Raw genomic sequence first — 24,456 nt, 5'->3', positions numbered from 1 at the left:
TAATGTAGATTGGAATTTTAGTGGCACATTCCAAGTTTTCCAAATCACAGGCAATTTTATCATTGAAAAATAACTGATTTATATCTGTACAATCAAATTAGTTGCCAGCTTATGCTTTCAACAGGAAGCTCTTTGCACTTTTCAGTCACAAATCATATGGAGAAGTGTATTATTCTGAATAAATACACCAATGAATACAACATTTTAAGTACAAAAGTGAAAGGTTACTGTCAAGACTGATTGAAGATATAAAGTTTAATTGAAAGCATCTGTTTGACATGGATTTTATTCAAGATTGCAAAAATAAACTCTATGCTGGGTGCTTTTTGCTTATATTGTGGTGTATAGAAAAAACATTTCTATTTATCAATTTAAAAATACTCATGTTTTACTGCCACATTTTTTGTTTGCATGTGCAGTATATGAGTGGTGTTTGAAAACAAGAAATAATGATATTCCATCTGAGATCAAAACTGAATTGGTCAGATGCAGGCTAGTTTCACCACCTGTCTGTAGTAATGTACATATTTAGAGAAAATCTTTTTTAATGAACTTTTCACAGATTACATTATTTCAAGCTTACATAACAATAAGTAACACTAAACATACTAACAAAATAATAAATAGATAATAAAGAGAAAATAAATACTGACATGTATGACAAATAGTGACCATATGTCAATCATTGCCCCTCTCAGGTTAAATGCTTCATGGGTAATATTATGTCTAGACAGGCGTATGAGTCAATTCGTCACCCAAATCTTTTGGTGTTCTGTTTTGCCCCAGCCGGCAGTCACCCCGGCCTCATAAGAGGGTGGAAGAGTGCCCACCAGGGCTTCACCAAGCACCAAGTATACCTCTATAAGGGTTTCTTTTACCAGCCAGTATTGTTTCTACATTCACAAAAAGAGAAATAGGGGAAAAAAACAACAAAGTAAAATAAGGGAGAAAAATGGCAAAAAGAAAAAAAAGGACAGGAGGAAAGAGAAGCATCCAGCCTCGCTAGTAATGTATATATTTGGCATATACTGTATACTATAGAAATGTCCCGAGGTGTACATTTAATGTGTCCATAGAGTTTCATTACTTAGGTATTTGCCAAAGGAGTTTAATTTTTGTGTATGTCTGGCTGTTATAAGATATTACTATACTGAGCTGTTGTTACTCCTAGATGCTTCCAATTCTCAATACACTAAACTACCAAAAGTAATTAGACACCTTAACAAGAATCAAAATTGGTGTTTATTTACATTTGTTAATACTAAGTAGGACCTTCTTTAGCCCTAATGACATCGTATTCTCTCTGTAGCATACTGTCACATTCTGGAACGGGATTGGAGTTTTGGGTGGTAGCCAGCAAGGGTGGACAATGTGGTCAGGCAAGCCACTGGTCGGTACAGGAGAACAATCTTCTTTAAACAAACAGGTAGAGGATTGAGCTAGTTTAAAGGCAGAGCACAATAAACACACAAGGAGGGAGTGATGGGGCCAGGCTTTTATAGGGAGACTAAGGTAAAACACAGGGTGGAGCCAGTCAGGGAAAAACAGGAGCATAGAACTAGGAGCATGGAACTATAGCAAGGTTCAGCATGGGAGCTATCCAGAAGACTGAGAGATCACTAGGGAAAGACATAGTCTGGAGCACTGGAGTTCCCTGAATTTGAGTCTTGACACATAATTTGTACTAACATCTGACACACTTCAGCTGGTATTTCTCTGCAATTGTCCAGTAAGTGCTTTTAAAGAAGATAAAGGCTGTTCATATTTCTTGACTCAATGTTACATTTTGTCCCAAAGATGTTCAATAGAGTTCAGGTAGGGACTCTGAGCAGGCCAGTCTAATTGTGTAACACCCATAGCCTTAAACTAACCCAAAAGAATGTGTGGGGCATGGTTAGCTGACAAAGCGAGCGGACATCTGACTGAGAAGCTCCGGGAGGTGTCTGCTTTTGTCACCATCCTCCTAACTCCTGAGGACTACACTATTTCTACCTGCCTTAACTTCCTCCTTGGTGTAAAGCGGTCTGCTCGGAGGTCCTGGACTGGTGCGAAGGCCGTGGCCTACTCACCACCATGTGCAGCTCTTGGTGGGGGTCCCTCTGTGGCTCTGGAGGAGGTCCCATCTCACCACTGTGGACATTTTAGACCTGCCACAGAAGCAGTGGATGGAACACTCTGTGGCTTGCAGACCCCTGCACAGTTGACTTGTACTGGGGCGCCAAGCTGTTGCACTATTGTGCTACTACAATCTGCAATAACTCTGAGGAGCACATTTAGCTGCCATCTTTCAGCTTTCATCTACTACAGAGCTGTAGGTGTGATATCCAACTTAAGATACCCTCTTTACTACAACCACCATATTGGGGGTTTGCCTCCACACAGCTTTTTGCCCCCTGCGATTAAAAGAATAAGGGTCATGGTCTCATTTTATTAACAGCTATTAGAGTCCAGCCCTAATTTTTTAGAGCCTTTGTCCTGAATTTCTGCATTATTTTTCTATAAAGTCGACAATTCTGCTCCCTTCCAGGATCAACCTAAGGAATTCTAAACCAGATTTGATTTTGACCAATTCAAGAAACTGGCGGCCAAAAACTTTATGCAGGAACTAGGATATATTTTCAGTAAATTACTCATTTTACCACACTTGAAGATGCAGCTTGATTTTCCAAGCCTTACTCTCTCAGGCTACCCTGGGAATCTTTCATATGAATTGCATTCACCAATCCCTGATCAAGCCATGCAATATAAGCCTTCCCAGAGACATTGTCCTCAAGCTCCATTATCCTGAAACTAGATACATCATTCCTTCTGCTGTGAGAAACCTCTTGTTTCTCCAGGAAACATGTGTTCAACTCTTTGCGGACTTAGTCCCCTCCACACTATAACGCAAATGGCAGCTATGACCAATTACCCTGTCACTAAAGTGAGCCTAAATCTGTACCGATGGAGCTTCCCCTTCTCTTTCTCTTATCAAAATCTGTCAATAGTGTAGATTTTTGAAAATAAATCCACCCAAAAATATCAGAAATTACAGCACATCAAAGCATGTTATCAAAATTATCATTTCAAGAGACCTGTTACCTAAAGGTACATCTTACAGAAGACAGAAATGACAATAAAACCAGTATCTTCATCTTCAGCTAGAGTTTTCCTATAAGTCAAGAGAGAGATTCTCTGTTGCTAATATTAGATCTATAGTGCAATAATTATATCCAGTTACTTCAATATAAACTAAGGTGCTGAGAATTTTGATAAACGTAGGGGGAAAGGAAGGAAGGAACGGGACCGGGGAAGGTGTAGGGTCTCGCGTGAGAAACAGAAATCGAATCCTTCAAGACTTAATGCAAAAAAAGACAAACTTTATATTTTAGTTAGACATCATCCACTGGTAGGCATTTATTGGGGATAGCTATTCAAAACCTCCAATCCCCTGTCTGTTGAGGGCCGTTCTACCTTCTTTCTATATTATCTAGAACTCAACATTTTTATCAACAAGTGAGTGGTTTGAAACCCCCTCGAGATCCACTTCATGTGGATGTATGAGGAACGTCTAATTTTAAATAATTTACCCATGGACCCCAATTCTCCTTGAAGACTTCAATTGTGTCGTTCCTATAGGCGTGAAATTTTTCGTAAGACCAAAAAAATCAACACAAAAGTAGCCCTATTTCCTTTATTATCAGGTAAAGAGGGCATGAGGGCAGATGATTTGTTCAATTATTGAGAAAACTGTGCCACTGTTCATAACCGCATAATCTTCTCTATTCCTACTCGAGGAAGATCTACAGGATTACGGCAAAACAGGAAGGAAAGAATAGCATAGTGAGTACAGTGTATTCAGCTTCCTGATCTCTGCTCCCAACCATTTAGAAAGGGACATTAACTGCTCCATTATCCAAAACCACCAGGGAATTAAATATTGATGTATCACTAGATGGGGAAGCTAGGGGGATTTCTTCTAACAGTAACATCCTGGACAACAGAGCACTTCTCTTCACTTTGTCTAATTGTCTCCTAGTGATTTGTTCGTGTACTTATTCATCAGACATAGAGTATTTTTTTTATCTTTGACAAACACAACCTCTTCTCAATTTCCTAAGTAAGCATTTTTTTGTTTATGTTCCTTAATACTCAAATTGTAAATTTACTCACATATTGCTATGGCAACCAGATTTTAGAGCAGCAAGTGTGGCAGCTGCAATTAAGAAATGTCTATCAAATGTTGCTCACTGGGAAACAGTGCAAAAGAATTCTCTGTTGGTGATGGAACCCGGCCAGGCAGGCTATATCAAATAAATCCCATTCTGATATGTGTTGGAGAGGATGTGGCTTTAATGGGTCTGATCATATGTGGTGGATAGTGCTGAGTCAACTTTTGTGAAAAGTTTGGTTTTGTCAAATTTATTTTGAACCTAACCAGAAATTCACCAAAACCCCTAAAACTGGAGTATAATACTGTCTAGGAGTCATACAAGCCCAGTGCAATAATCAGAGTGTTATGCAAGGTTTTTATGGCTCTTCAACAGTGTTATATATCAATAGGGATGGGCTGGAGGCAACCAACCCTGCAGAACTGTGTTTTGGGTAGAACTCTGCAAAAAGCTCAGTCGCATTGGTACCAAACCTGAATAGCAAATCAGGCTAATCTTTACAAGAAGTTACAGGAATGGTCTCTCATAACTACACAACTGTTAATAAATGGTTACCGTGCACACTCTACAAATCAACGTACTAATAGATTTGCATTCCAGGACAGGCTTTTCAAAGGCAGTATGGACAGAGAAGGTTCTCATTTTACAGCAGTGATTACCGCTAGACAAAACATGCATTTGCTGCTAATTGTAGGTAATTATGAATTTATTTATATTGACATTTATTTAATTTATTTTAATTTCCCAGATGACCCCTTTAAAAAACAAGTCATTTACATGCCTGCTTTCAGCGCTAATCTACAGTACAAGAAAAGTAGACAAAGATAGGCATGTCATTCATTTTTACCACCAGTGGACACTTATGTATCCAGAACTGCTGTTTTTAGCACAGTTACAGTTTATTGTATACAGAGGAATTTATTCAAAACTATATAGCTGTTTTGTGCTTGTCAAACTTCATTAATGAAAACCTCTTCGTATATTAGACCGCATTCACATGACTGCATTTGTGTGCACAATGCACAGAGAATAGAACCCATTGATTTCAATGGATCAGTTCATATTTGCATATTTGTCAAGCACATTTCGGTCGCGCAGAAAATTACTCAGCATACTCTATTTTCCAGGTAAAGAGAACATCTGGAGTTTAGTAAACAAATTGGTCATTTCAATGGCTGAGAGCATTGTTGCATTTTTTTTTTGCATGCACAAATGCGTATGATTTACGCGAGCAAAAAGTACAGTAAATACGCAGTTGAGTGTGCAAATACGCAATGCCCATTCTGCAAAAATGCGTCTGAAATGAGCATGCAAATACACATATGCTCAAGTAAATGCGGCCTTAGGGCTTAGTCACACGGGCGCATCGGCACCCGTACTTGGGCGCCGATGCGCTCGTGTGACTGTGCCCTTACTGCAGGAAGAAGACGGCCGTACTTCAGGACGGACGACTCCCCGCAGCGCAGAAGAAAGAACACATGACCGGCAATGAAGTCAGTCACATGTTCTTTCCTCAGGCGCTGCAGAGAGACGTCCGTGCTGAAGTGCGGCTGTCTCCTTCCTGCAGTAACACAGGTGCCGATGCGACCATGTGACTAAGCCCTTAGGGTAATTGCATATTATGTTTTCCGCTTGACTATAAGCAAGTTGAGTATCACTTATCCATGCATTGTTTTTCAAATTATATATTGCACTATTTTTTAGATACCGGTAGCTGAAAAGTTTATAAATCTATCATTTAAATTTGCCTCCCAGCATCAGTTGCAAAGAGCAGCCTGCTAAAAGCTGCTAGGAATGAACAGAGTAATAATCACTAGTAGCTGTAGGGAAATAGTCATCTAAGTGCTAGAATGTACCAAGGTGGGTGAAAGAGTTTGAGAATGTCTAAAATTAGTCTTCATGAACCAATTTGTAGACAAGAACATTGCACTGCAATCGACATGATACAATTCATGGTGAATATAGTATTCATATTCAGTATGCTGCTTGTGTTAGATTTTCTTGTTTTGAGTAAATACATACCAGGAAGCAGTGATCCCCTGAGAAATCCAACAGAATTCGATATTTCTTTGTATTCCTGGACAGATTTAATACTTAGCGTGATTGTGATTTGGTCTTAAAAACAAAACATAGAAACTGTGAAATTAGAAATGTATGACATTATTACAATATTAGTAAAAAGAAATATAATACAAAACATGTAAGTAATATTATATTAGCTGATTAATTCCTTCAATTGTTGAGGCAAGTACTTTATTAGTGAAATACAATTTGATCTTATATTTACAATCTAAATCTATATGTACTTTATCTTTTTTAATCCTGTGCATTTAAGAGTGAAAATTTTGTAAAGAAGGAACTACAAAGTACAATTGTACTTGCATTAGCGCTTTCAGTTATATAATTCCATCTTTCTCTTCCATTTTTGGAGCAGAGAAATCAAATTTAAAAGCAAATAAATATTTCTATTATTTTCCCCATAGATTTCAATGGGTTTTAAAAAAAGGAATACTTTCCATTTGTTTCCGTTCTTATATGGTTTCGTTTTTTTAATGGAGTAAATAGCGCCATCTGCAGTGCTCTTTGCTCTGCTTATAAAACTGACACCTAACTGAATAGAATGGGGAAATAACAGAAACATTTATGTCCATTTTATTTCTGTTTCTCTGCTCCATTAAACAGAACAGAGAGACGGAATTATAACAAGCCCCAACGCAAGTGTGAATGTGTCCTTAGCTTTGTCTTTTTTTTCAGTGTTTTCAGCAACAAAGCAACCTTTGCAGAGACATGCCAGCGGCCATTGTCTGTGGAACAGCGCTGTCCCCATGGCAGTTGAGTACCAAGGGAGGTGCCGGTCCTGGTGACCTGGGGCCAAACATTGGAGCCTGTCTGGAGCCATGAAAGAGCTGCTACAAGGATGCTACTCACTCATTGGATTGTGGAGGACTAAGAGGACAGCTGGGCTTTAGGAGCTCCACCAAGGAGATCCAGATAGGCATACCACCCACCAGCAAGGAGTAAATGGGGCTTCAAGTTAAAGGGGTGAACACTCTAGAGACATTATTATGATTAACAGGCCAGTGATACTTTAAGAATGGGGAAAAGGACTGAGATGCATCAAACTGAGTTACTCTTATTATGCATATGGGAAGTTGGAACATGGCAATTGTGATTAATGTAACATGTGTGAAGTAAAGCTGGGTACCAAAGTCATATGGAGAGATTGTACCAAGGATGACAAGGCACTTCTCACTAGCAGTGATATGCACATATTATGGTGTACATGAGACAGCAATGCCGAAATGGAAATGTGTTGCACTTACAGGGCATTGGACTCTGAGATTATTATGTACTTTGACACCTATGGTACATTGAGACCACGGATGGAGTAATGTCATGGACCTTCGTAAACAACGTATGCAGTATTATTATGAAGACAGACAGTTATAAGAGAGAGTTCCAAGTGCCTTGTCATCCAATATCAAGACAGGTTTATAATATGAAGCTTGTTAAGTTTAGGCAACATTCAAAGTACAAGTACAGTCCCATGGAGTGACAAGCAAACCGTTGTTAAGTAAAGTTCATCTTTATAAAAAAAATCTGGACTTCATCTCCGTGAAACACAGAATTTTAGGTAAATAGACTGATTTGCACTCTTGATAGTTATCAGATTGGTTTTCAAAAAAGCAGAAATTGTTTGAAAAGTCAGTGACCATTTAAAGTTATATCTGACAGCAGGGTTTTAACGTTAAAAAATCCTGTTAAAAACATCAAGTAAAACACCATGAACATTCTTCAAAACATTGTATGTGAATCCATGATTATACATCATTTTTAACAGTATACTATACCCAATACGGAAATGTCAAAGACAGGTTTTACTACTTTTTTTTACAGAATCCAATGCCTCCCTTTAGTTGCAAAGGGAGACAAATATACAGGAATTAATCTTTTACTTCTCTTTCAATTTCATGCACTCCTAGTTCTGAATTCAAAATAAAGAACTGCATCAAAATCATCATGTGGCAATACTGTACCTCTTCAACAGTCAAGTAGGGAATAATAGTTAGAAGATCCCTACAACTTCATCTGCTTTTACAAAGTCTACAATGCTCACAGATGGAATATAAATACTCTCTAAGGTTAGCGGAGTTGTTATGAAAATTCCACAGGATTTACAGTACAAGCCATGTGGAGGAGATTTCAGAAATTTCCTTCACATGGTATGAAGGAAGGTGATCAAGAACTCGGCTTAGAGTTCGAAATGCGTTTTCTAATCCTGATTTATGGCACTTGTTTAATAAAGAAGAACACATTCCTTTTTAAGTCAAACAACTTTCCTACTTCTTTTCATTGTATTTGCTAAAACCACCAGGACTGGGCGGGTGAAGTTTGACCTAGGAAGTGTAGCTGCGAGAGTGGTATAGTGCAAGTTATCTGGACCGATGAGTTTCTTTATTTCATTTTTTATGGAAATTTCTACAATGAATTTGCAGCATTTTTTAAAATTGTTGCAGATACACAGAGTCTAAGAGTTGCTTTACACACAGCATCTTCTGGAAAATCCAGTTGCAGATTTTGTTGCAGTTTTTTGAGCCTAAGCCACAAATGGATCCAACAAGAAGGAGAAGTTGAAGTCCTTCCTTTATATTTCTAATTCTTTCTTAATCCACTTCCGGCTTTGGCTCAAAAAGTGCATCAAAATCTGCAATTACATTTTCTAGAAAAGCTGTGTGTGAAGCCACGCTAAATCCACAGTATATCTGTTTATGCTGTGTGTTTTTGTCGCAAAATTCAATGCTTGAAATACAAAGGTTGAATTCAGTACCTGTTCCACCTCACAGGGCTTAGTCACCCGATGCGCCCGTGTGACTAAGCCCTAAAACCACAGCCAAATTTGGATTACATTACTTATCTGCAAATTTGGCCACCGTGGAATTCTTGGGTATTCCATTGCGGAATGTTTACCGTGGTTTAGCCATCCATGAAGGCAGCCTGTAGATAGTTTCACACGGGCAATTGCGTCTTTGTTGATGTGATCTTTGAGCGTCAGCGCTGTTTTTACTAGCAAAAATATCGCTGCTGCTTGCGATTTTCTTGCATGGTTTTTTTCATGATTTTCGCATGAGTTACTCATGAAAAAGACAATAGGACTTTCTAATGGTAAAAATGCATTGCACAAAAATGCCAAGTTCATCATTGCGATGTGATAAAATGAAGACTCCATAGGGAAACAAGGGCAAAATGCAGAAAGATAAGACATGCCAGAATAATTTTTCACGCAATATTGCATGAGTGAAAACACCGCAAATGTGGAGGAAACCATTGAAAAGCATGGCTTTCATAATTCTGTGTTTTCACACATTCTTGCATCGCACGAAAATCACCCGTGTGAAACCGACCTTAGGGTATGTTAACATATAAAGGAAATGCTGAGGATTTTCTGCAGTAGAATTGGCTGTGGTAAATCTACAGCATTTTACAGTACATCCACAAACGGTTGGAAGAATCCACTGCACAGCATTAGGCCTCTTTCACATGGGCAATGCTTTTTTACACTGGCCGCAAGAATGGGAAAAAGTTGTATTTTCTCATCCATTAACACGGCCAGGAGTGCTGTATATACACCACAGCCCCGGAATTCTCTTGGTCAGCATAAATCCTCTGAATTACTTCTAATGCCTAAATACAGGTACCTGTCATGTTTTAGCAGCACTGGCCACTGCTAAACTCCCTTTCCCTCCCTTTTCATTCAGCTGCCACAGGAGTTTATGGGAGCCACCAGCATATATCAGCTGAAAAATAGGGGAAGACCTATCTTTCTCAGCTACATATAAAATTAGCCAAAGTATTCAGTCACCAATGTTCTATCTTTTGCGGCTCAGAATTTTTACTAAAAATCGGTCATCTGAATGAATAAATTGGAATCCAATGCTTCAGATGGTCTTGATTTTTTACCGCGGCTAAATTAGCTGCATAAAAACCCTTGTATGAATAAGGCCTTAAAGTGAACTGTGTTGTGGTTTTTAAATTCACAGCATAACCAGCTGCAGGTCGGCATCAGCGTGCAGGAGCTGTTGGGAGATGACCCCTCACGCAACAGGTAAACAAGGGAGGGAACACATACGACAGGATTAGGTGAGTTTACTTTGCTTTTTCAACTTTTTTCTTTCAACATGTTAGATTGTATAGGGATGTAGGGCAGGATGCAGGGCCAACCCGTGACTCCTGGACTGTCTGCTTAAACTATCTGCACATTCACTGAAGTTACTACTGATGGCTTATTTAAGCATCCCCAAGATTGACTTTTATAATCTATCCACAGGATAGTTGCTAAATAAGTCTGATTGGTGGGAGTGTCACCGCTGAGACCCACCGATCCTGCATAGTAATGGGGTCCAGAGACCAAAAGCCAGGAGAAATTCTGCTATTCTGAATGAATTTTTACGTAGTGAGCACATGCACATGTGTACTTCGTGAAAGTGTGTATGTTTTATGTATAGGTGAACATTTGCTATTGATACATGTATGTAGTGAGTATGTATGTCTGCTTGTACTATAAACATTTAGTGTGTATTCACAGAGCAAATGTGTGTAAATGCTTGCATATAGAAAATGTAAGCACTTGATGAATACATGCAGGGGACTGCTATAATTTGTCAACTAGGGTTCTTTTTAGCCCCAGTTCGACCCTGTAAAGAGGCTAGCAGTTTTATAGAATTATTTGTGTTTTAATCCCCCAAAAAGCACTGCAAATAATAAAATAATAACTGCGAAAATTTAAGTATGTATCAATGAGTAATAAAACATTCAAAAACTTCTGACTTCTCATAGAAAATGAGAAGAAATTTTGATCAATGCAGATCCAGGGTGGCAAACCCCCCTGTGATCACTAAAACAAAGGGGCAAGTGCTGTCCTCATTTGGCTGTCATTAGCTAGTGGTATGGACTTTCTACTGAGACCATACATCACTCATAGGAAAGACAAAAAGAACATATTAGGCACAGCACTCTAATGAGCACTTCTGCTCTTTATTTTAGCAATCAGTGGAGGTCTAAGCATCTAGCACTAGAGATGAGCGAGCACCAAAATGCTCGAGTGCTCGTTACTCGAGTCGAACTTTCAGTGATGCTCGAAAGTTGGTTTCGAGTAACGAACCCCATTGAAGTCAATGGGCAACTCGAGCATTTTTGTATATGACTGATGCTCCGCCAAGGTTTTCATTTGTGGAAATCTTAGCAAATCACCAAAGTCATGTAAAAAATACAGAAATGGATAGGGCAGGTGAGGAGCAATAGCAGGGCTGCATTTCGGGCTCCGAGGTCTCACTATTAAGCCACAATAGTGGCAAGAGTGAGACCCCCCCCCCCCCCGCACTGTCAGCATAAAGATCGTTCTCCTCTGCCACAGCTGTAACAGCAGAGAAGAACGATGTTAGCCCATTAAATTTAATGGAGCCGGCAATACAGTATTCAGCCAGCTGCTGAATACTACTCAGAGCAGTTCAGGAGAACTGCCGGCCACCGCGGCTGAACTCCGTCTGCCAGGACCAGGTGAGTATATATATATATTTTTTATTTTTACACATTTCTGGATTATTTTCAGGTAAGGGCTTATATTTTTAAGCCCTTCCCGAAAATTCATCCCGCGCTCGCCGGCAGCCCATTGCTTTCAATGGAGCCCGCTGTATTGCCGGTCAGTGCTCGTTTAATCGAGACGAGTACTGCGTGGTGCTCGTCTCGAGTAACGAGCATCTCGAGCACCCTAATACTCGAACGAGCATCAAGCTCGGACGAGTATGCTCACTCATCTCTATCTAGCACCATTGTCAGTAGGTTTTCAGAAACTTTAGTTATACTTTATACCTTGGGCCAAATTTTTTTTATTAGTCAAAGAACTTATATGTCTTCTTTTTTTTGTGTCCACTCCTGACTTTGAGTTAAAAAATGCAACAAAATGCAGGTGTGAATCCCACCTTACCTTACTTTCTTCTTCTATAGTAATAGCTTAAATAGATAACTGAATGCCATTTGTCTCTTAAGCAATTTCTTTCGAGCGCAAAGAAACATCCCAACCAAGCTGAGTGACCCCTATAATCTCTGAAAGATCTGACATTGTCTGCGTATCACATATGATGCTGAGGTGTGATCTGCTCTGTAACTGTTTTGTATTTGGGGAAATGCATCAACATTTGACAAAGTAAAGGAGCTGTCCATGGCAATCCACTAAAATGATGTAATTTTGAAGAAAAACTGCTAACTTTAGTACAGTACATACAGAAATACTGTCTCAACAAGACAAATATAGGCAAACCAGTATGAAAAGTAAATTGCAGAACAATGCTTTTATGCTGTTTATGAAAACTATTATGTTATAAACTGAGTGTATTTTATAAGTTTGGTAAACCACTTTATTCTGTAAAATGTGGTGACAGCAAAGTGAAAATTTCAATATCGTGTAAACTTCTTTTTTTTTTTTTGCTCTTTTCCTTTTTATATCACAGTGAATACATGAAAGCCTTAAAGTCATAATTTTTCTTACAATCAGGTTTTTCTAATCATTATGTGATATACAACTTTAGTACAAAATCTAGAAGAGCTGTCCCATGAAACATTGTTTATAGTTACATTCTGCCCATATTTGCAAACATTGTTTTGTGTTCACACTTATTTTTAAAATGTTTCTATAATCCGATATTCAAAACAATAATGTTAGAATAACGCAACCCGAGGTTTGTATTCTGTGTCCACCTCAACAATTTTTATAAGATGATCTCAAATGTTCAGTCTGGCTTCTCTCTCTGCTCCACTGGGTTATGTAGAGGGATCCCCGGTGTTGAGCAGTAGCTTCTATAGTTGCTGCATCTTTTCTAACATTATTAGATATAATGAATAGTGTTGAGCGATGATTGGAATATTCAGGATGTAGTGATTGACCTGAATTAAAAAAAATAATCATGAATCAGCCTGTCCTAATTCCAATTTCCATTAAAGTCAATGGGATTAAAAATCAGGTGTACTAATTTGCCATCCAGAAGCTCACTAAGGCATGGTTGTTCTGCTTGAAAGAATGTGGCCAAGTGATTAGCACTGTTGTCTTGTAGTACTTGAGTCCTAATTTCAAATCCCATCAAGCATCTGCATAAACTTTAAAAACCTCCATCCCGATCTTGCCCTTAGACAGATTTGTACCTAGAACCCCAGCAGTGTGAAACAATAATAACAATCTTTAATTATATAGCACCAACATATTCTGCAGCGCTTAATACAAAGAACATTAATCCTCCTATTTTTGGTGACTGAGATGTTTGAACTTTTTGGGGATATTTGGGGTCATAGATTATGAAAATGACATTAGTTTTTCTCGTCCGGGCCTGCTTATCGGCACCGCGCCGACCAACCACCTGCGGCCCTGGCTGTCGCCGTATGATGGTAACAGTACCTCTAAGTTGTCCACTGAATCTTGGAAACGCCGGTCTTTCATGAGTTCACTGATATCTGTGATCTATTAAATTTACCTGCTTTTAGCTTCTCCATGCTCATCGCAGGAAATTTTCTACATTTATAGCCGAAACACGTTCCATTTCTCTACAATGTCTTTACAAATAGTTTCATCAAACCAAGTTTGATGTGCAGTGGTGGTGATATGTACTATATGTACTAATAGTAAGAAAATACTGATGGGCAAAAAAACTAAGTATAACAAAAATAGATAATGATATCAGAAATGATATCTAGAACAGAATGGATGGAATTTTCGGAATCAGCTTTGCAAAAAATACTCAGAATAAGGTCTAACATTCCAGGCACTATGAAATTTTTTTTTTGTTCCCCAGTGTTATCACTTATCGCTCAGTCATTTGCATGCCTTTAGATTGAATAATTATTATCCACTTTCACTCATTTGAATAATTTTCTGAATAATAATCAGCTTAACAGTGCAGATTAGTTTTAGAGGAGTTGCCTGTGTAAGGTAACCCTTTTTTTCCTAAAAAGGGGATTTTTAGAGTAGTTGTCTTAACCGGAAACTCCCCTTAACACAATTTTAGTCTGCAATTATTGGCGAGGTACATTGATAGCATGGTGTTAACTGCCAGTAACTGACTTATAGATATCTAATTTAAAGGGGTTGTCCCGCGCCGAAACGGGTTTTTTTTTTTTTCAATAGCCCCCCCGTTCGGCGTGAGACAAACCCGATGCAGGGGTTAAAAAAGAAAAACGGATAGTGCTTACCTGAATCCCCGCGCTCCGGTGACTTCTTACTTACCTGGTGAAGATGGCCGCCGGGATCTTCACCCTCGGTGGACCGCAGGTCTTCTGTGCGGTCCATTGCCAATTCCAGCCTCCTGATTGGCTGGAATCGGCACGTGACGGGACGGGGCTACGAGGAGCCGCTCTCCGGCACGAGCGGCCCCATTCAGAAAAGAAGAAGACCGGACTGCGCAAGCGCGTCTAATCTGGCGATTAGACGCTGAAAAATAGACGGCACCATGGAGACGAGGACGCTAGCAACGGAACAGGTAAGTGAATAACTTCTGTATGGCTCATAATTAATGCACAATGTACATTACAAAGTGCATTAATATGGCCATACAGAAGTGTATAACCCCACTTTGTTTCACGGGACAACCCCTTTAATTAAATTGCTTGCATTTATTGGGAAGTGATTATCATCAGGTATAACATGGAATCCATATTCAGACTATATAATTATTTGGCTCACTGGACAATGCTGATAATTATGAGAGGGGAGATGCAGTATTCTTCAGTAGATTTAATTGAGAAATACATGTCATGAGAAGCAAATATGATCATGTAAAAAGACACTTCTGTCGAAACTAATTCAATACTTCATTAAAAGATAAAGTAAACCCAAATTCACCTGGCTCTGAAGAGAAATGTAACCTGATTGACTTGTTATTAAAGGGGTTTCTAGTCCCATAAAAAATTTAAATGTAGTGATTATGGATTAAAAAAGGTTATATATTTCAAATCCACTACAGTTCTGGTACTGATGCTTTTTGGTCTTCAGTCGATCTTTGTTTATATCAGTGCATTAACTTAAAGGGATTGTCCCATCTCAACATTTCATGGCTAAGATGAAAAAACTTGAGACTGTTACCCAACCACCTTGCCGGGTGTTACGAAAAGCAACCGAGGTAGTAGCCTTAGGCCGGTCTTACACAGGCGACCCGGATTCAACCTGCGGAAGCCCGCAGCAGAATCTGGCTTTGACGTCAGTCGGTGACCCTGACTACCCTTGCTGTTCTGTATTGTGGATGACCGCGGATGATTGTCATCAGTCATGCGCAATATATTTTTTTAAATATTTGTTTTTCTCGTGCAGTCGCTAGGTGATGACGTGAGTATCCGTGACCTATCCACAATGTCAATTGTGGATGGGCTGCGGGTTGGACGGCTTCTAGTGACTTCAATGGAGGACATCCATGCGGATTCTGCAGAAAATAGAGCATGCTGCGATACACTCGTGGAAATCACTATCTGGGTGGATATGCAAATGTTCTATTCTTTCAATGTGTGTGGAATATTTTGGATCATCTACCCTGGTGACTATTGTGGATTCTGGAATTGAAATCCGGTCGTGTGAGACCGGCCTTTCGCTTTTTCCATTATTCCCACTGAAGACAATGGGTGTTTTGGAAACAGTAAAGAACAATATGCTATGCTGTTTCTGTAAGACAGAAGTTATGGAAACAGTGTAGCCTGCTGTGCTATGCTGTTTATTTAACTCCTATTCGCTTCAATGAGAGGTACAGAAACTGTGTAAGGTTGCCACCTAAGTTGTTTCTATACCACCAGGCAAGGTGGTCAGGAAAGAATCTCGGGCTTCTCATCTCCGTCTTGATGGGAATACGCTTTTAATAATTAATTTTCTTTATACTAATGCAGTAACTTCCTAATGATTAACTTCTAAATTCATAATGCTTTATATAATATTTGGCCCATACACAGTACAGTATTAGGGATGAGCGAGCATACTCGGAAAAGCACTACTTGCTCGAGTAATTTGCTTTATCCGAGTATCGCTGTGCTCGTCCCTGAAGATTTGGGTGCCGGCACGGAGCGGGGAGCTGCAGGGGAGAGCAGGGAGGAACGGAGGGGAGATCTTTCTCTCCCTCTCTCCCGCCCGCTCTCCCCTGCTCCCCGCTGCGACTCACCTGTCAGCCGCAGCGGCACCCGAATCTTCAGGGACGAGCACAGCGATACTCAGATAAAGCAAATTACTCAAGCGAGTAGTGCTTTTCCGAGTATGCTCGCTCATCTCTATACAGTATTAAACCAATACCATCGCTGGTTGATAAGCAGTAAAGCCACATTTAACTTAAAGAAAGTATAAAACGTTAACATAATTGATTAAATGCTCACTGACTTTTTCAACAACTTGCTTGTGTGATAGCCAATGTGATAACCAGCCAAAGTGAAAATCGCATTATTTACCTAAATTTAAGTTTTTCTACTGAAAAATCCCTTTAAAGTGCAGGCTAGTACAGGTCTTCATTCTTTCCTTCTCATTTGGTATCCACTGCCTGTTGTCAAGTAATAGCTGTCTCTAGTAACAGAGATAGCAAAATATAGAACAGGGAATGATGAGAACAGTGATGACTCCTGCTGGCTCTAGAAGTCTGTGGAGAGGGAGAAGGAGGGAGAAGAAAGCAGAGACTCACACACAGATGTGCTTGCAGCTATTTGGTGAGTAATTTATTGTTCCACAACTAGAGAAATCACATTTTCACTGTTCAGCTCTTCTCTAGTCTCCTACATGCTGATGTTATGTCGGTGTCTGCTACAGTGAATTAGGAAGCAGAATCTGCAGTCTTCTCCACATGCAGTGTAAAGAACACAGTTTAGGAGTAAACAACTCTTACCATTTCAGAGAGAACTTAAAATTATACATGATGCCTGCAGAGGAGAAACCATCTAAAAAATGTAGGATACAATGCGTATGCTGGTCAGAAACAGTGTTATTCCTCATATACATACACATGGCAGCTTATTCTGAAAATGTATCTAAATGTCAGGTATGTTTTAATATATTGGCCAGTTTTCACCTAAACCATCAAACACGCACATACAAATCAATCATTACTTTATAACTACTTTAAACTACTTCACTCTCATTCTTGTCTGCTCAAATAATTATTTTGTTGATTTGACTTCCTCACAAAAATAAGCCTCTTTTTTTCATCTAGAGATTAAGACCCCCGAGGCACAGACCTAGAAACATTACAGATGTTTTCCTAGTAAAAAGCCAAGATCAAATTAAAGAGTACGTTTAGATGGATCTCTGTAGAAAGGAAAAGATAAATGTATGCTAGAGGCATTAGTACAGAGAGCCCATGGCTTTAATTCTAGTGATGCTGGCTGAAATGATTCTATCATAGCCTTGGTTGTCCAGGAATGTTAATAAAATCTTTCCTGCTTTATTGTCTGCATATGGTAATGCACAGCAGCCTATTCTTTTACATATAGCACCATTGTAGTACCCCCCCTACCCACCCCTGTATCAAGATATCATCCATGCACCTTCCTTGCAACTGTTGGCCTACTTAACCCATTAAAGGTCAGAGTACAGTAAATTTACAGCGCTTGGTCCGGGGCATTAAACCCAGTTGATAGTAAAGATACGGCAGAGGGTTTAAAGCCCCTGCGTCAGTAATAAATCAGAAGTATGTTGGGTTGTCAGCTGTTAGTCACAACTGATAACCCAGAGGAGAAGGCAGGAGGGGTTTTCAACCCATTTTGCCTTCTCTTTTCCTGAGTACACAGCGCTCAATGAGCTCTAGGTACTAAAAAGTGAAAGTAGATGTATGACTTCCACTACATGAGCCAGCAGTCACGTGACCGCCGAGATTCCCTGTTACAGCACAGCTGTATCTGATCAGCTCTGCCAGAGACTATTGTCACTACAGGGGATGTTTCCCCCTGTAACTGGGGCTCCTATGGATGCTCCAGCTACAGTGGGAAAGTGTCAAATTAAAAAAAACATATGAATGTCCTCCAAAGGTCTTGTATGACGTCTTGAGGGACATAGATGGTAAAAAAAATTACATACATCAGTAAAACAAAATTACAGAATAATATAAAAATATATACATAAAAAAGAAAATGACCCAAAGCCAACACCAACCAAAACAGTTGCTGTATGCGTCTTTTAATCCTAAACCATACAAATTATATATCAAATCATCCGAAACAAAATGAGGAACCCATTCCCATACTTTATTACCCCCAATAAAACAAAAAAATGGGAAAAAGTTAGTGAAAAAGATATAAAAAATATAGCCCTACATGTTACGGAAAGAAAAAAAAATGGTAGCTGAAGGAAAAAATATAGGGCAGTTAAACCACCACATGAGTAAAATCCCTAAAAAGTCTTCGGTCCTTAAGGTAAAAAACAACCTGTTCCTTAGGGGATTAACCCCTTGAGTGGCACGCCCGGAAAATTTCCGGGAGGAGCTCCACTGCTCATAGCAACAAAGCCCGGAAGATTTCCGGGCTGTGTATCACTATGGGAGCTGCAGAGCACAATGCCACAAGCTGTGACAGTGTGCTCTGCCTGCACAGACCCACAGAGAACAAAGCAAGGGCTTTGAAAGACCAGCAGAAGATATTGCCGATATGTCGGCAATCTTTTGCTTTGTTTACAGGTTGCCATAGAGACCATCGGCTTGTCAGAAGCAAGCCGATGGTCTCTGTGGCAGGGAGAGCTTGGTGCTTGGCTGTCAGAGGACAGCTAGGTACCAGCTCTTACAGCAGAGATCAGAGAAAACCTCCGATCTCTGCTGTGTTAACCCTTTACATGCTACAGTCTATGTGACTGCAGCATGTAAAGGGCTGTCACTGCAGCATGTAAAGGGCTGTCACTATTGGACCCCCCCCCCCCCCGAATGTGATCAGGGGTCCTGATGGGTCCCTGTGGAAGTCCCCTAAAGGGACAAAAAAAAAGTTGAATTATAAAAAAAATAATAAAAACACTTGTCTCCCTTGTCTCTCAAAAATACAATCACACATGTGGTATCCATGTGTCGTAATGACCCAGAGAAGGAAGTTAATACATTATTTAACCCCCTTAATGACATGGCCCCTTTTTTTCTTTTTTCCCCATTTCTTTTTTTCCTCCCCCCTGTTTAAAAAAATCACAACTTGTCCCGCAAAAAACAAGCCCTCACATGGCCGTGTCAATGGAAAAATGAAAAAGTTATGGCTCTTGAGACGCAACTGCAAAATTAGTTGAAATTCAATGATTAGACCATTTAAAAAAAACCTGCCCTGGTGGGCACGACAGGGTGGTAGGAAACCCGCCACTCAAGAGGTTAAAGTGTAAATGTATTTAAAATGTAAAACTTGTCATAATATAATACTTTATATCAAAAATTTAAGCGAAAGTCAACTTTTGATTATTTTCTTTTAATTACTTAAAGAAATATTGGCATTTTTCTGCTTTGTTGTATTGGCCGGTTTTGCAACAGGTACTACAGGAAGTTCTGCGATATTTGTTGTCACTTTTGCGTCAGCTTCCCATAAAATGATAGTAAAACTGTAACTTTGTTAGACAGAACATGTTAACAGAATGTCAGTTTACCATCAAAAAGAATAATTCAAAGGTGACAACCAATGCAGGTCCCTTTCATGTTGGCCCATTAAAGAATTTCAATAGAGATGAGCGAGCATACTTGTCCGAGCTTGATGCTCGAGATGCAGTACTCGTCTCGATTAAACAAGCACTAACCATTGAATTCAATGGAGCCGGCAATACAGCCGGCTCCATTGAAAGCAATGGGCTGCCAGCGATCGCGGGATGAATTGTCGGGAAGGGCTTAAATATATAAGCCCTTCCCTGCAATTCATCCAGAAATGTGTAAAAATTAAAAAAAAATATACTCACCTTGTCCCGGCAGAACGATGTTAGCCCATTGAATTCAATGGAGCCGGCAATACAGCCGGCTCCATTGAAAGCAATGGGCTGCCGGCGATCGCGGGATGAATTGTCGGGAAGGGCTTAAATATATAAGCCCTTCCCTGCAATTCATCCAGAAATGTGTAAAAATAAAAAAAAATGTATACTCACCTTGTCCCGGCAGACGAAGTTCAGCGCGGCCAGCCTGCAGTGGGTGTGAAGGGGGTGTGAGTCAGACATGCCCCTGATTGGCTCAGTACTGAGCCAATCAGAGGCAGATCTCACTCACACCCATTCATGAATTCATGAATGGGTGAGTGAGTGTTGCCTCTGATTGGCTCAGCGCAGCTCTCAGCTGAATGACAGCAGTTCAGCACCACAGTGCAGGGGACAGCAGGAGAAGACGCGACTGTGCCCCGGCAGCTGAAGGGAGGTGAGTATCTATCTATTTTTTTTGTTTTATAAATCACTTTTAATTCATTTCCAGGGAATGGCTTATATGTAAAGCCTTTCCCTGAAAAAGAATTCAGGTGTGCCAGCGGACCATTGTCTTCAATGGAGTCGCCGGCAGCAGCAGCTGCTCCATTGAAGAGAATGCCTGCATTTTTATTCTTTTTTACACTAAAATCTTTCTTTTTCAGGTAAGGGCTTATATTTTTAAGCCCTTCCCGAAAATTCATCCCGCGCTCGCCGGCAGCCCATTGCTTTCAATGGAGCCGGCTGTATTGCCGGCTCCATTAAATTCAATGGGCTAACATCGTTCTTCTCTGCCACAGCTGTTACAGCTGTGGCAGAGGAGAACGATCGTTATGCTGACAGTGGGGGGGTCTCACTCTTGCCACTATTGTGGCTTAATAGTGAGACCTCGGAGCCCGAAATGCAGACCTGCATGTTGCTCCTCGCCTGCCCTATCCATTTCTGTGTTTTTTACATGAATTTGGTGATTTGCTAAGATTTTCACAAATGAAAACCTTAGCGGAGCACCAGTCATATACAAAAATGCTCGAGTCGCCCATTGACTTCAATGGGGTTCGTTACTCGAAACAAACTCTCGAGCATCACTGAAAGTTCGACTCGAGTAACGAGCACCCGAGCATTTTGGTGCTCGCTCATCTCTAAATTTCAATATATCTGTCAGTACATAAGCATAATTAAAACATTTTTGCTGACTATGCTGATTTACGAGTTTAATGGGTTAGAAACCTGCTTTAGAAAATGTTATTTGTCAATTTATTTTTTTATTTGTGTATGTTACTACTATACCTTTAATTTGCAGGAGAAAAATCAAGCAACTTCTATAGTATAATCAAATCTCTGGCCGATGAAGCTTTTTCATTCGATCGTGCAGCTCAGTCTCTTGAGGTGCATACTGGACACTGTTGCAACTGCAAAAATCTTTTCAGAGAAATGCTCTCAGTCTCCAAAGCTCCAAAGCATGAGCAGCTTTGGTGTAATGCTTCTTGCAATTCGATTACGGAGAATACAGCACAGATCTTGTACTATTTATCTTGGCACTACCACAACATAAAACAATTTATCTGGAAGTTATATTCACTACTTACTGTATCGGAGCTCTATTTTCCATATTTATCTGGACAATGTTTACATTTCAAACGACTCTATTTATATGGGTACACTAGGGAATTCCAGATTCAGCTTTTGCTCATGCAATAGAAGCAAGTATACTGCATGAGTATTCCAGCCTGTGCTTGTTTGAACCCCTTGGCAACATCTGCCATACTTGTATGGCAGATGTACTCAGGGTTTGTATGGTGTGGGCTAGAGAGCCCACAATGCTCCTTACATGGTCGGAGTTGACTATCTTTGACAACTGGCACTCAGGTGCAACAGCTGAGATCCGAGTTCCCTCTGATAGCAGCTGTTAACCATTTAAATTCAAATGTCAATTCTGATACCGACAATCAAATGGCCCAAACTACTTCCCATTCCTGCCCCGCAATGAGATTGTGGGCTACCATTTGTTTTCATGGCAGCCTGGTGCCTTATGAAGGCTCTCAGGGTTGCTATGTATATCTGCTTATTAAGGCATGCCAGTGGTATGTTTTAATAAGATACATATAAAAGTATACTGTATAAGGTATCAAACATTAGTAAGTTCAATTTCTCTTAGGTGACAAAAAAATGTAAAAACAAATACATTTTTGTATTATTCTAAAAAATGAAGAATGCCAAAAGTTTAAAAAACTTTTATCATATTAATAAAAAAAATGTCTTTAAAAGTCCATTATTTTAAAGTAGTACATTATTTATGCCGCATGGTGAACATTCACTGAAAAAAACCACAGAAAACCATAATTGCGTTTTTTGGCCAACCCATTTCTAAGAAAAAAGTAATAATAAGTAAACAAAAAGTCGCATGTACCTCAAAATGGTATCAATAGAAACAACAGGTCATCACAGAAAAAAACAAGCTTTCACACAGCTGCATTGACAAAAAAGTAAAGTTATGGCAGTCAGAAAGCTTTAACAGAAAAAAAATATATATTTTTATTGAGCTGTTTTTTTTAAGTACTACAACAAAAAAAACTATATAAATTTGATATCATCATGATCATACAGATCCACAGAATAAAGTTATGTCATTTTTGTTGTAATGTGTATATTATAAAAAGAAACCTCCCCCCCAAAAATGGCACAATAGCTTTTTTCCAATTTCACTTCACTTGGAAAATTTTTAAAGTTTTTTTGTTGCAGTAAATAGTACCATTAACAAATACAACTTGTCCTGCAAATGAAGCTATCAGACAGTTACATCGATGGAAAGTCATACATTAAAGTGGGGAGGAGAAAAAAAGTCAGTGTCTTCAAGGAGTTAATATTTCGTATTGTGTTCTCTTAATTTTGTAACTTTCATGAGATGAGAGAGATAAGAATGACAAATCCTGTGCTGTAGGGAGTTTAAAAAAATGACCCCCTTATCCTGTTATCCCCACCCCTCACACCCTAATCACTTCCCTCCAATGGATAGCGGCGCTTGAATAAAAGTTTTTAAAAAGTTTGCAAAGTTTAGGTTTCATCTTCCCTCACGGATCCAATCCATGTGAGGAGATGAAACTACTCACACAAGATCTCTGATTTGTCACCCGAGGACCCTTTCCTGGCTTCTGCGCATGCGAACCACCTGCAAAACGGCGATGAATGCACAGAAGTCGGGGAGGGCCTGGGAAAATTAAAATCTCCTGGCTCTTAGTTACCAAAGATAGCCAGAAGCCTGGAGCTATCACGAGGGCTGTGCTTGTAGGGACCATAGTGATTCGTCACTGCTAATATGGATGCCTGTGATACACCTATCACAGCCATCCATGTCATTTGCCTAATAAATACAGCACAGGATTAATGTTGTGTATTTCTCTCCCCTCACTGAGAGTGTTTTGTGAGACAAGAGAGATAAGAGCAACAAATCCTGGGCTTTAGAGAATTTAATAAAGGACCCCTATCACCCAGTTATCACCATCCGTCACACCCTAATCACCTCCTTCTAATTAAAGAGGGTGAGTCACAGTCTTTTTCCACTTCTAACTAAAGTTTTATTCCCTGAAGTGAATCAGAATCTACCATCCAAGCCTCTCATTAGGACCTGGGTGCAGAATTGTCAGAGACATCCCAGGAATTAGTGAAGAAGCAGGCCTACGCAGTGTTTTGTTCCACCAGTTCTGGTAGTGATACCAAAATTGCAATGGAGGCAGGAATAAATTCTGGCAGTGACAACTCTACGTCTACCGCTAGCCCCATGGTGGTTGAAGCAGTGGTTGAGGCGTCAGGGCCCCATACTGCGATGCCTCCCACAATGTGGGGTTCTGCAAATTCATTCTCCGCCCAAATACCCCAATTTGTAGTGACTTTAGGGGCATCAATTTATAATTAGTGACATCTAAATTTACACCCAATCTCCCTGCTAAATTAATCCTGTAAAAATATATAACCCCAAGAAAAACCTGTCAGTTGACGATCTCCTGATGAGCTTCAAGGGCCAGCTTTGCTTATGGCAGCTTATCCCATCTAAACATGCCAGACATGGCGTAAAGTTATATAACGTGTGCGAGAGTACTACAGGATATGCCTGTGGTTTCTTCATATATGAAGGCAGGGACTGCCACCTTAATCCACCAGAGTGGGTGCCACCTTAATTCCACCTAAACAACATTGGCACAAACGGAAAAATAGTTTGGGAGTTCATGGGCCATTTTAACATATGTGGTACCATGTATACAGGATGATTATTATACCAGTGTACCACTACAGAAATCCATCCAAGCCTCAAATGCAGGGGCCTGTGGTACAATAAAAAAAAAAATAGAGCAGAATTCCCACATGCCCTGGTATCCAGGCATGTGGAAGGGGTGGGGGGTGGGGTTGCTATACACG

At 39.8% G+C, this 24,456-nt stretch overlaps 1 protein-coding gene across 1 annotated transcript in view; it reads right to left on the bottom strand.

The window, feature by feature from the left end:
• NAALADL2 (N-acetylated alpha-linked acidic dipeptidase like 2) overlaps nucleotides 1–24,456 on the bottom strand; it is an 855,965-nt gene that overhangs the window by 257,776 nt on the left and 573,733 nt on the right. Inside the window, 1 exon segment of the mRNA XM_066601349.1 lies at nucleotides 6,174–6,266. Coding sequence (XP_066457446.1) covers nucleotides 6,174–6,266 — 93 coding nt within the window.

This window comes from Eleutherodactylus coqui, chromosome 1 (assembly GCF_035609145.1).
Source record: "Eleutherodactylus coqui strain aEleCoq1 chromosome 1, aEleCoq1.hap1, whole genome shotgun sequence".
Lineage (NCBI taxonomy): Eukaryota > Metazoa > Chordata > Amphibia > Anura > Eleutherodactylidae > Eleutherodactylus > Eleutherodactylus coqui.
Note: the sequence above shows the minus strand (reverse complement) of the source record. Positions and strands in the feature narration are given on the sequence as shown.